Source organism: Chelmon rostratus, chromosome 7, assembly GCF_017976325.1.
Source record: "Chelmon rostratus isolate fCheRos1 chromosome 7, fCheRos1.pri, whole genome shotgun sequence".
NCBI lineage: Eukaryota > Metazoa > Chordata > Actinopteri > Chaetodontiformes > Chaetodontidae > Chelmon > Chelmon rostratus.
The window spans coordinates 18,104,433-18,117,043 of record NC_055664.1 but is presented as its reverse complement, the minus strand read 5'-3'; the positions used below and the strand labels follow the sequence as shown (position 1 = coordinate 18,117,043).

The 12,611-nt window shown below is 40.6% G+C and overlaps 1 protein-coding gene across 3 annotated transcripts in view; it reads right to left on the bottom strand.

The window, feature by feature from the left end:
- ift80 (intraflagellar transport 80 homolog (Chlamydomonas)) overlaps positions 1–12,332 on the bottom strand; it is a 35,715-nt gene extending 23,383 nt beyond the window's left edge. The window contains exons 1-8 of one of the 3 annotated variants that reach the window (XM_041940662.1): positions 11,991–12,332; positions 11,803–11,861; positions 11,036–11,257; positions 8,588–8,698; positions 8,348–8,416; positions 5,393–5,502; positions 3,915–4,004; positions 3,242–3,379 (exon numbers count right to left, since the gene is read on the bottom strand). In XM_041940662.1, coding sequence (XP_041796596.1) covers positions 3,242–3,379; positions 3,915–4,004; positions 5,393–5,502; positions 8,348–8,416; positions 8,588–8,698; positions 11,036–11,257; positions 11,803–11,839 — 777 coding nt within the window. In that variant the 5' untranslated portion in view covers positions 11,840–11,861; positions 11,991–12,332. Of the gene's footprint in view, positions 1–3,241; positions 3,380–3,914; positions 4,005–5,392; positions 5,503–8,347; positions 8,417–8,587; positions 8,699–11,035; positions 11,258–11,802; positions 11,867–11,990 lie in introns of all 3 variants that reach the window. The other 2 variants (XM_041940659.1, XM_041940661.1) reach the window with 2 other exon arrangements.
- Positions 12,333–12,611: the final 279 nt, after the last annotated feature.

Genomic DNA, 12,611 nt, shown 5'->3' with positions numbered 1-12,611 from the left:
GCTCCTGTGAAGAGAAAATGTATTCCACGCACGAGAACTCCAAACTCGACAAAATCGCAACAAAAATAAGCAAAGGTGTATTAATAATTCAATAACGTATTCAATAATAACCACATGTTGATGCTTTATGGAAAAACAAACTTCAGTCAGTACAGTCCATGAGCGACTTAGTGGAACTACACGACTTATCTTTCCCAGTACTTTTGCCTCGGTGTAAACTTTGTGTGTGTGTCTGAGTGCGTTCCCTCTCCCTCCACGGTGATAACGAGGGGGGTAACACACAACATCTGCCCTGTGGTGCGAGGAGGGAGAAAATGTGCAGGAGAAAAAGGGAAAAGAGCAGGAGAGAGTTGAGAATTTAGGGCGAGAGGAGAGCCGAGCTGGACGGGAGGTGAAGGGGTTAAATGCGCGGGACTGATCCTGCTGAGCCAGCAGCAATACGTTAAAGTGCAAGGTTTCATTGTAGCAGATACAGAATGAAACTCCTTCCCATTAGTCACGCTAGTAACTGAAAAGACTCTTCGCGCAGCTTAACCCTTACTGTGCCACAAACAACCCACAGCAATAACACAGGTAAAGCCGTTGTAATTGGCTAATGGCATCTGAGTTTGTGTGTAACCTCACATGCACAATAAGATTACAGTCATTATAGTACAGTGGCCAAGTGTGCATGCTGTATGTATGCAAACTGAACTTTTTCCAACTTGATGCGTGAGAGGGGCACATGTCTGAATTCACATATAGAAAGCGACTCAAATGGAGTGACCTTTGAGGGGGATTTTTCTTTTTCTAAAATCTTTTTCTCTGCACCCCCTACAATCCTCTTCTTGAGCAAGCCTCCCACGCCATGCTACAGTACACACTGTCTCTGAGGGGCTTAGGGAGAGAAGGCAAGCATACCCTTCCTGCAGTTAGAGCAGGGCAGAACCATAATCATCATAATTATCATCATCATCACACTGCCTTAACCAAGACACACACCACAGCAAAGCAAGTGGTGCGATGACGAAACAATGGGACAAACCAACCACGTAAACAAACACATAAAGGGAGGACGTAAGGTGAATCGGGTCATTACAAAAAATAACAGAGCAAGTTGTACTCAGTTCTGTCTGTTATAGTTACAATAGCACAATAATTTCTATTTTTGTTTATAGAGAAAATGGATACAAGCTGACTTCATTTGAACGATTTCATCAGCTCATGGCTATATTCTGGCAATTTTCCCAAAAACTACTGTAATCCCTGGTTCAGCTAACCAGAAATAATGGTAAAGGATAAGGGATATCCCCAGTCTCCATTTCGATGTTCATAGTCTACAAATGTTATTACCATAACCTCTCAAAAACGCATGCAAACACACACCTTAACCCTCTGGAGAAGACATATGTGTTGGCTCAGGCCTCTCTCCAGCCCATTTGTTTTAGTGCTTCAGAAAAAAAAAGCCATTTGATCCTAATTAAATCAAAATGGAGCATGAAATGCCTGGTGATCAGCACACAAAAACCCGGCCCTGCCTGTTTGTTTTCATTACAACAGGTCTGAAACAGCAATACACTGACATCTCTGAGTAAACTCAAAGAAGCCCCAACCATCCCATGAGGGCAGAGCGGGGAACTAGTAATATTGTTCCTGGCCAAACGTTCAGCAATAATAAAACAACAATTACCATTCATCATTCTCTCATTTCCTCTCTCATTACAACTCCAGTTACCATCAGCACCAGGTAACGAGAACATGTGGCATGCAGCCTAATGTGGTTTACAGAGATGAACAATGTTTAGAGACCATAAAGCCTGTAGTGAGACTCATAACATAAACCATACTGCCCTGACAGTGTACCACAGACACTGTATGTTTCACATAAGTACTTGTACTTGACTGACTATAAAGCAGAAATGCCATATTAGTAGATGAGAATAAACATACAAAATACACAAAAACAGAGGCTAGAAAGTACATGGACCTTAAGATCTACAGTTACATAGCTTCTGCAAAGCTTGTCAGCAACAGCTGCTTGTAACTGAGGTCAGGCTGCCTTTGTAGACTGTCACTGCAGCGTTCTAAAGTCTAGTTCTTGTCATTAGAGGGTAATAGTTTCACTCATTTTACATAAGAGTGGTGACTCAAATGTATTTAGGTGAAATGTTTCATCTTACTATGTACTCAAAAATGGTCAATGTCAGGGATTTAGGGTCAGGTGTGTGCATCATTTTTGTTTTGTGGAGGATTGTGTCAAATAGCCTGCTGGATGAAGAATGTTAACATACTTGCTTTTTACATAAGGATAAGCCGACTAAGACATCCTTCGTGTCAGCGTCCAACTTTGAGCAAGAGCCGGGTATATTACGAAGACCATGTCGGAAATAAAGTGTTTATAGTTGTTCTGAGCGGCTACACTCGAAGGCGGAATCAAAAGTTGGCCGTCATAAAGAGGGTGGGAGAAGTGATATCATTTAAATACAGGGATAACAGAGCCCTTTTTTAGACAGTCTCTCCTGGAAGATATTCATAGTGCTACACCTATTTGTACACACATGAAGGGAAGAAATAGTTGCGTCGAGAATGAAAAAAGAGAGCTAGAGAGAGTTCAAACTCTGGCTCCTCTCTCACCTCTGCTCAGCTTGTCAATAATGGCGTGAAGTGGGTGTGAATGTTGATCGTCAGATTTCGGAAAGTTACAGCATTGGTCGGACACAGCGCCCCCTTATCAGGGAACGGTGTGGGGAAGAAGGGGTTTCCGAAGCAGACAAGCTCCAACAAGCACTTCTGACAGGCTATACTGGTCTTCTAAACCTGCATCTGCATAATTTTATTCACTTACTGAAGACAACTTATTTCATTGTTAATGCAAATGCATTTGGGAGTGTGTATTGTACTGGTAGTGAATGGATTGCCTGGCTGGAAGTGCAAAGCAATACAGGTGTTTGGATTCTCTAACTATCAGCTGATATGGAACAAGACTTGCACATACTGATGGAGCTAAGTTTTTCTTTTTAATACACAAAATCAAATGAATTCATAAAGTCAATAGGTTTATCGACCAGTTAACTTGATGCCAAAGTACTACGCTGTTGTAACATCTTTCAGTTTTTCCTACTTTTTTGTTTTGCAAACAGTTGTGTAACTCCAACTCTCCAATATGAACAGTTTTGAGTTTCTAAAACTGCTAACTGCTGACAGCCCACTGATAGAATAACAAAGATAAGGTTCTGATGGAGAGTAAAAGGGGTTTTCTTACTCCAGTCTTGTCACAGAGCCGCAGGGTGTTAAAGGAGCCCACAGAAAACACCTCTCCATTTGGTGCCCAAGACAAAGAAGTGACCGGGTAGTCCTGAGACGACGAGGAGTAAAGCAGACGGCCAAAGCTGTCCCATACCTGTTAAAGGAGGACATGGTTTGAAATAAAAAAAAAAGATTTAACACACTGACATGATGTCAAACAGGCTTAATTCAGACTGCCAGTCAAAAATCTGTATTTTGACATATCCATATTACATCCAGATTGATTTTAGAAAGTCTGCGCAACAAAATAAAAAAATTGCTAATTGGATCTGAGCCCACTGACAGGGATTGATATGCGATTCCAATCAGATTTCTGCAGATGCATCTAAGTCCCGATGCTCTGAACACTCAAATCGGATTTCAGTGTGTCTTTTGTGTCACTTGCAACACAAGACAGGATGACGTCATCAAATCCAGAGTGACAGAAATGCATCAGTGTGGCTGAGCAGAGTCCATGCTGCTATATAGTTACGTTGCTACCACAGCAACCCATGCAGATACGTTGCCGTTGTCTGGACGCACAAAATCGACGTGACCATTAGCAAGACAGTCTGTGTTAAAGATCTGATTTGAGAAGCAATTTTACCTGCAGTCTGAACAAAGCTAAAGTACACTCAAACACTGCAGACCTTATATTTACAGTCTTCTCCACCTGACAGTATGAGGTCATTGACTGAATTCCAGTCCACCTTCAGAATAACCCCGTCATGAGCTTTCCACTAGAGAGAGACAGAGGGAAGAGAGAAAAGACAATTTTATGTCAGCACAACATAATAATGCTATCCATACATAACTTCCTGTTGAGGAGAAGTGGGAGAGACTGCTAATAAATCCCTCCACTTTTATTGAGTCCAAATAAGAGTGTAAACATGAAGATGAGCAGGATAGGCTCCAGAGAGAGTGGCATTTATTCTCGGTCTTGCACACAGTTAAAAGTTTATGAGATGTTTCCTATCAGCCTAACTGAGAGCTTAGCAGAAAGCCTGTATCAATCACAACCCTTTCATCAGATACCGAAGCCAGGCAATGTTCAACCCATGTTTAACACTGGCTGGTTGATGCATGCTGACCCATTCATATTGAGCCCACACAGGTCCAACACTCATCACTGCGTTGGTCTCCAAGGGGTCTACGGGAGAGGTGATGAAGTTAGACGTGGGCATGTGTGCATGTGTGCATGTGTTTGTGCCTGCACACGCATGTGTGGTAATAGCTGAGCGAGAGCAAAGGGCAGAGAAGGCGCACATTAAACTCTCTGCTGTTTATCTAAGGTCCCAGGCGCTATTCGGCTTAAAGAAGAATAATAAACAAATGTATACATGAACACGAGAAATACTCATTGGTGTGCAAGGTCCTCAGCATTGCACTCTTCCTCAATGCAGAAGCACTTAAACACATATAGATCTATTGCATATAGCAATGCAAAAATCGATTAACCTCAAGTTTAATTTACAAAGAGCTGAAGAGGCAAAGGGTCTAGTGATGTCAGGCAAGTGGACAGATCAAATTAGTTAAAAAAAAAAAAAAAAAGGAAGATCCACATTGAAGATCAAAACAATCACACAAAGATATTGACAACAGAGAAGAATCTCGCCATTATATACTAAGTAGGTGACAAATTAGAAAATAAATTGAGCTACAGAGAACACAAGCCAGGCAAAAAAGAAAAATACAAGTTAAGCAAAACTGTAGTTACTCTGTCACATTACCATAGGGGGTTAATTGTACACAAAGTAATAAGTGATTATTAGATTTTCTCAGTCAAATGACCTGTAAACTAGTGGCATAATTGATTTGTATTGAATGTTTATCTATATATTTTTATGAAATGAGGAATGCCCCTGTTTGTCCTGGTAATTTAATCATTCCACCAAAAACAATTGTCTCAGTGTTCTCAGTAAAATACACCTAATGTAGCTAACGTGGTAATAGTCATTGACAATAATTAGGAGCAAAAGGATCACATGGCCAAGAAGTGACTGAGAAAAAACCCCCCATCCCACTCCATACAAGATAATATTTCAAAACTTACAAATTTGGAGTTATTTGAATCCTAAGTAACCAATGTACATTTTTACCTGTCAGAAAATACGTAAAATTTGTGTACCTGTATGACTTTGGCACTGGGTTGCAGAGGCTTGATGACTAGCTGTCTTCCTGATGTGTAGAGGATTCTGTCAGAGTCTGGACCCCAGGCCACAGAATACACAGGAGACCCTGGAAGATATGCAGAAACACAGGCATACGCATGATGAGATCCTGTATTAAACTCAAGCCAAGAGAAAAGAACTTCAGCACCTAAGGACTTTGAGATGTAAATTAAAATTGTGTGTGTATGAATCTCCCTTTCTCTCTCTCTCTCTCCTTGACAAACTTGGAGTATGAACAATAGCTTTATGATACAGCAGTGCTAATTCCTCTTCTAACAAGGTCTCATATTCCCTCAGAGATCTCACCTCATTCAGCCTATGGAACAGTACCTAGCTTGCAGGCACACCAGCTGAGAAAACCTGCCTAACCTCTACAGTATGAGCACAAGAATCAGTGCGAGTGTGTGTGTGTGTGTGTGTGTGCTTACGTTCACATGTGTGAGGGAAAACATGTGTGTGAGTGTGAGTGTGTGTGTGTGTGTGTGTTTGTGTGTTTGTGTGTTTGTGTGTATGAGTTTGGTTTGTGGCTACGCATGTGGAGGGGAGAGGGCCTGACATTTAACCCCGCTCCAGGTGCATGTGGTTTCTCACAAATGCCAAATGGTCACATGATCTAAATCTGACAAAGGCGATGAGAGGTGTTGAGACAAGTTCCTCTCTCTTCCCTCTCGCTAACTCACTTCCAACCTCTTCCTTGAGCTCTCTCTCTCTCTCTTAAAATGGGTCATGGCAGAAGAACAGCATGCTGCTGTAATGTATGTGTGTGTGTGTGTGTGTGTGCGCGCGCCCACGTGCACGGAGTTGTGGGCTCTGAAGAGAAGCAACACCTGCAGTGATCTGAGTGCCATGTGGAGGATGGTGTGTATCTGTGGCAACGCTACTACATCCAGGTGTTCTACAAATCTGTAGGTCTGTTGAGCAGCCTGCCACCCAGCAGCTCATTCTCCAAACAGCTAGCTTAGGGAAAAAAGTTCCTACATAGTGGGGCTGAATTGCTGTTCCTATGCCAGGTTTTCCACAGCACCCGCTATTCAACAGGAGTGTGCCATCCATTTCCCCAGAAGCCAACCACCCCCCATCTTTTTTCTGTCCCACAACTAAGAAGAAATTTTTAAGTCAAACTGCACAATGAATCAATTAATAAGTAATACATATGTGAATGCTGGATGGAGAAATGTATCATTAGGAGTCTTTTTTATGGCTTTTAATAAAACTCCACTCCTATAAAGCTTTGAAAGTTTATAGTCCTTTTAATGAAAAAAAACAACAACATAGAACTGTAAGCAACTGTACCAATTCTGCCTTTGGTTGAACGGAACACAATTACATCCCAACAGGCCCAACGCATACAAACACCATAGATGTTCACAAAATCACACACACAGCCACAGAGAGAAAAAACACATTTCCTCCTTGATTGTCATTTTAAATTATCTGGCTTGAGTAAAAAGGCACATTCAACACAGAAGGAAATGTTGCAGATCGTTCAGCAAGTGTGCCAGAGCAGACACACGGACATACATGTGAGGTATATGCTAATGAATACACTTTCATGGTGCAAGCATATACATATACACACAGTGTAGATGAGGAGGTGAACTTGTGTGTCATAGCACTAGGAGGAGGAGGCTTCCTTGATACACATGAATGAAACCTGGTCCTCTTCATTTCAGGTCTCTGCTTCTTGCTGTTTTTCCCTCTGTCACACTGTCTCTGTCAACAGAGGCACTCTCTGGGCCAGAAGGTCCGAAAGCAATTGGTACTCTGTGTTTGTGTGTGCATGTGTGTGTGTGTGATATAGAGAGACTGAGAGGGTGTAATTGGTGTTGGTATGTTGTGCTGTGTTTACTAAAAGCCAGCAGCTGTGCATGGCCTCTGCTGCTGGCTTGCTGGCAGTTGTTATGGATGTGACCTGCTTTAAACTGTATCAGTCGAAAACTGATTGAACAGATCGCCTTTTTTCTCACACTAGTGTTATTGCATGCATGTGTGCACGCAATAAAGGTTCCGGTTATTACTACGTCCTAATATTTATAGTTGGTCACAAGTTACTTTATCATGATGGATTAGCTGATAATTTATAACAGCAGAAAAGACGGTGAGCAGTGCACCAGCTTCTATGTGTTCCTTTCCACGTATAAAATATTTTTTATGTAAAAAATTGGCTTGAGACATATTGGCTTTTAGGTGTTATGTTAAAACTATGATGTGTTTAGGTTAAAGGTCTACTATCTACCATCGTCAGCTAGCTGCTAACTTACTACGCGTCTAAAAATGACAAGATGCAATACTACAGAAGGACTCACCATTCTGCTGGTCGTTTTTAACATCTAAAACACTCTCTATCTTAAATATCAAAATGATACAGTGTTGTGTTTCTTTCTCCAGGAAATTGGCCAAGTGTAAATGGTGCACACACACTGGCGTGCAGAGAATACATTAAACGGATTAAAGGGGAAAAACTTTCATTTTGTAAACTCACGGAATTATTCTTTCTTAGCTACAGCTGATTAAATTTTCTGGCTGCAGTCGTACTTTCAAGCAGTGAAATCAATGGTCCTAAACTTTCACCTCTATCATTAACAATCACAGCTGCAGCTGCAAAACTGCACTGTTTCAAATTGCTATTTTGGTATGAAAATGATACATTTTTTAGCCTTACTTTTATCATTTAGTCCGTCAATTATTGCAAACAAAGAGGCGTCTGCAGCCATTATTGCCTCAACACAGTGCAGAGGTTGTGTGTGTAACAACTGCATGTGTTCTGCTTTGTTCATTAATTTTTGGTCCAGTGACCATCTAACAAAATTTCAGTTGAGTGATGATATAATTATGGACTGCAGTTTCACACAAGCACTAGATACATATGGAGCTGATATTCAATGAAGTATAGCAAGGGTCTTTAGCCTTACCTTGGCTGGCCAGTGTTGAGCGTAGCATCCCACTTTTTGACCAGATCTTAATCTGCCCATCTTCTCCAGCTAAGTAATTACAGAAAGAGATGAAATTAACCTCAAGGATATAAAGATATAAACAACCGAATTCACAAAATTCTAATCGTAATCAAAACTGCATGGCTGGCTGGGCTGCTTAAACACGTATTTGTTAAAAAGCAATAAAAAATATGTACCATATGTCCCTGTCATCTTTACCTGTGATAAGAGCAGTCCCATCATAGTTCCATCTTCCAGCTAAAACAGCTCCTTTGTGTGCTTCGACGCTCTTCTCAATGCGGCCCATCTTAGAGGCCAGGTGGAACTTCCCTGTAAAGAGACAAAAAGATGTTTACTGTATGGCATTTTCACACTCCAAGCCTGGGTTAGTGTGGGTGTTTACAGTCTTTACTTCAGGAGCACTACTGTCTACTGTAATTCACTGGCTATTTCGTGGATGCCATCTTATATAAAGAATACAGGGACCATGGTTTCATAAGTCTAAATGATTAATGTTGAGGTAAAATTGGCAGAACAGTTTTCTATGGCCAATCCAGAACACCAGTGAGGAGAAAATGTTAGGATTAAAAAACTTTAGAACTCAGCACTAAAAATACACATATAATAACTGTCAATCGCCTACACACACTTAGCAACAAAGCTATATTTTCTCCTCCTAGCTAAATTACAAACTTATAGCATAAAGCGGATGAGTGAAACTAAAGGGTTTCAGTTGGTTGAATTAGGGCAATTTTCTATTTGCTAGACACGAAGGGTGATCAGGCATGGAGACAGTTATTGAAGAGGCTAGTCTAACATATACTTTGTGGCAGTGTATATTAAAAAATTCTGAATGTTCTATGTAATTTTTGGTAGCCTAAAACTGCAAATCAGCATGCTGCCGCTCTCTCCCATTTCTAAATTTGGACATGCCAACAAAAGTGGATATTACTGGTGCAGCAGGTAGTGAATGTAACAGACGTGTACAGCTGTACTGAAGGACGGAAAAGGGAAAATAAAACTATTTTAGAATAGAATTTCTAAGACAATTACATGTGCAATCACATTAACAGTCCTTATCTGTGTAACAAAGCATTGTGTGTGTCGTGATTTCAGGTTCTGATTTGTTTGTTTGCTTTTTTGTTATCAGGCAGGTGTTTTTATGACATCTTATCATGATAACATCCTAACTCTCTGCTATATTACTTGTATTTATATAAGGCTTGATGATACGTCTGTGTGAAATTTATTATGACGCCACATTGTAGTTCCACAGGGTAAAAGAGAATGAGTCTGATGGACTGTTGTTCCAAACAGAAGGCCAAGCGATATCCTTCATGCTTAATTTAGTCCTCTTTGGGACAGGTCTACTTCCATTCCACACAATACCCTATCTGGTTGAATGGAAAATGAAGCATGGAAGCTACGTATTTATGCTTAGCCATATGGAAAAATTAGACATCCAAAAATAACGAAGTATACTAATTAAATGTTCAAAATTTAGATAATGTTGTACTATGTAAAATGTTGCACAAACCCTATTTTTCCACACAATGTTTGTAAACGGAAAAAGGTCAAACTGCATATGCTCTACATAAAAAAAACTAATTTAATATGTTGGCAAGGGAATGAGAGGCTGACTAATCAAATAAGGTTAGGAAAAGCCACAGCATTAATATACAGTCCTCCCAACCAATAAAACCCTGGCTGTTGGACTGCTTTCTTTTCAACTATATCATTCAGATCTCTTAGAAAATGCTGAATATCTTCTACTGAATCCAGCTATAAAAATCTGTGACAAAATCTTTCAGTGCACACCAAATTTGCAATGAATAAACCTGTTACTGTCACGTTTCGTTTTTAATTAAAAACAAAAACATCTTTCAAGAAACAACTACAGCAATGCTGGTATTTGTTTAACTGAAACAAGGCAAGAGGCATAAGAAAGCTGCAAAAGTGAATCGTAACAGAGTTTTCACTACTCTCTGGTCTGCCAGAGAAAATTGCTGCTTCAGTTTGTGGGTGTGTTTATGCAACCCTACACTGCCATTAGTGTTGTGACCACACATTGCCTGCCATAACAGTACATCCATATTCTGTGTGTTTATATCTAATATAGACCAAAGTAGAGACATAAGAGGCCACGTAGATGCACGTCACACAGGCTGTGTCGACCAAGTTTAGTATTACAAATGGGCAGAGGCAGAACAAAAATCCACCTTTAGTGATTTGACATTGGAAGCCTAATGTGAAATTGTGAAAATGAATATGTTTCTCTCTAAATGGTTGTTCTGTTTAGAGAGCAAAAGCAGCTTTACTGCAAAAGTTTCAAATTGGTAAAGAATAACTCTACTCAGTACAAAAATCCAGACTGGGCAAAAAACAGACCAGAGGCAGACCCAAGAGTAGTGAAAGCTTTCTTACCAGGTATCATGTCTAGTTAATTCAGTTAGCATATGACTATTTCTGTTCTACATCAACATAATATTGCTTAACTAATTTTATTTCCCTGTATGAGTATGATTCAATTGATCACAGATTCTTGTCATGTGGCTATTCACAGAATCAACAACTTGTGAAACAAAACTGACAAATTGATCCTATGAGTGAAGTCAGACACAGAGCCCTGTGGCCCGAAGCCAGAATATATAGAATAAAGAGACTTGCCATCAGTGCTGGTAAGGACAAAGATCTCAGTCTGGTTCTGTTTCTTGCCACCAACGGTTTTGGGGAACCAGTGCAGGTCAACAGGGTAAATGTCCTCTGGCAATTTGACAACCAGAGTGGTCTCATTGGTCAGCAGGTTCCACTTGAGGATCTGGTGGTCCTCACTGCACGAGTACAACTCGTCTGCTGTGGTCCAGCCAACACAACTCACAACTTCCTTATGTGAACTACTGTTAAGGAAAGTGATGGTTATTCATGGTTAGTCATTGGGTACGTATTTCTATTGATTGCATCGAATTCCATGGTAGCTTCTGCAATAAACAGGGTCCTCTAAAAACTTATAGGTTAGGCCAGGCATGTCCAAACTATTCCATAAAGGGCCGTGTGGCTGCAGGTTTTCGTTCCAACCAAGGAGGAGCACACCAGCTTAATTAGCTGAGCTCAGTCTTCAGCTGATAACTCAGTGATCCCTTGATGTTGATTGGCTGGCCTGGTGTGCTCCTCCTTGGTTGGAACGAAAACCTGCAGCCACACGGCCCTTTATGGAATAGTTTGGACATGCCTGGGTTAGGCGTTAGGTCAAGGCAAGCAATGGGAAGTAGCCAATTACTACAATTGTATTACTATATCTAGTGGTGCTAACAATGATAGCGAAATTAATGGTAACAACAGCAAAGTTTTACATGTTTTGTTTCATCATATATATTTGAGCTAAGCAGAAACACAAACATGAGGCTGGATAGCTAACAACATCATAAAAAGGATATGTTTGGGTTCCTGTAGCAGCGATGTTTTCAGTCTCATGGCGGATGTCCGCTGTTGATCCCTAAACTAACAAGAAATTGCCAGTTACGTGACACTAACTTTCGTATGAAAGCTCCTTTACTACATTAATGTCAAAACAACACACAAAAACACAACAATACAAGACCAAAACTATGAATCGTTAAGTTACCCCGTTAACAAAGCAAGCCAGCAGTTCGCATGCTCCGATAGCTGTAACGGTTAATGAAACAAGCGTCTGCAGTTGCTACGGTACCTGCCACTGTTGCTAACGTGAATCCTCAGATGTCCCCGAGTCTCGCCTGTGACTTGAATGCTAACGTTAACTTGGTTTTCTGGTTAAAGCAGACATCGCTATGACGTTTCCGACTGTACGGTGGGACAACCAGCAATGTATGCGTGTCATTTACCCCAGCAAAAGATGCATTCCTTTCCAAAACAATACAGAGCGCGCCTGTTCATAACTAACCTGTAATTTTGTCGCTAACGTTATCAAAGCTAACCTATAGTAGCCATTTAATCTGGGTCACAAACAGCTTGAAAATGAGATATCGCGAGAGCTGCAAGTCTCGCTTCCCTGAAAACGGATATTTCGAATTATTTGCAAGGACAGTATGACATCTGTTAAATAAATGCATTTAAGAGGACTCATTGTAATCATCAGTCACTAATATTAATCGTCGGTCCATCGCACAATATTTCCTGAAATGTAAACTATTTCTCCGGGCAGGACTTCGTTCAACTGTAACCAAGCAACGGGTTAAACACGTTGAAACTTTTAATCTGACAATTA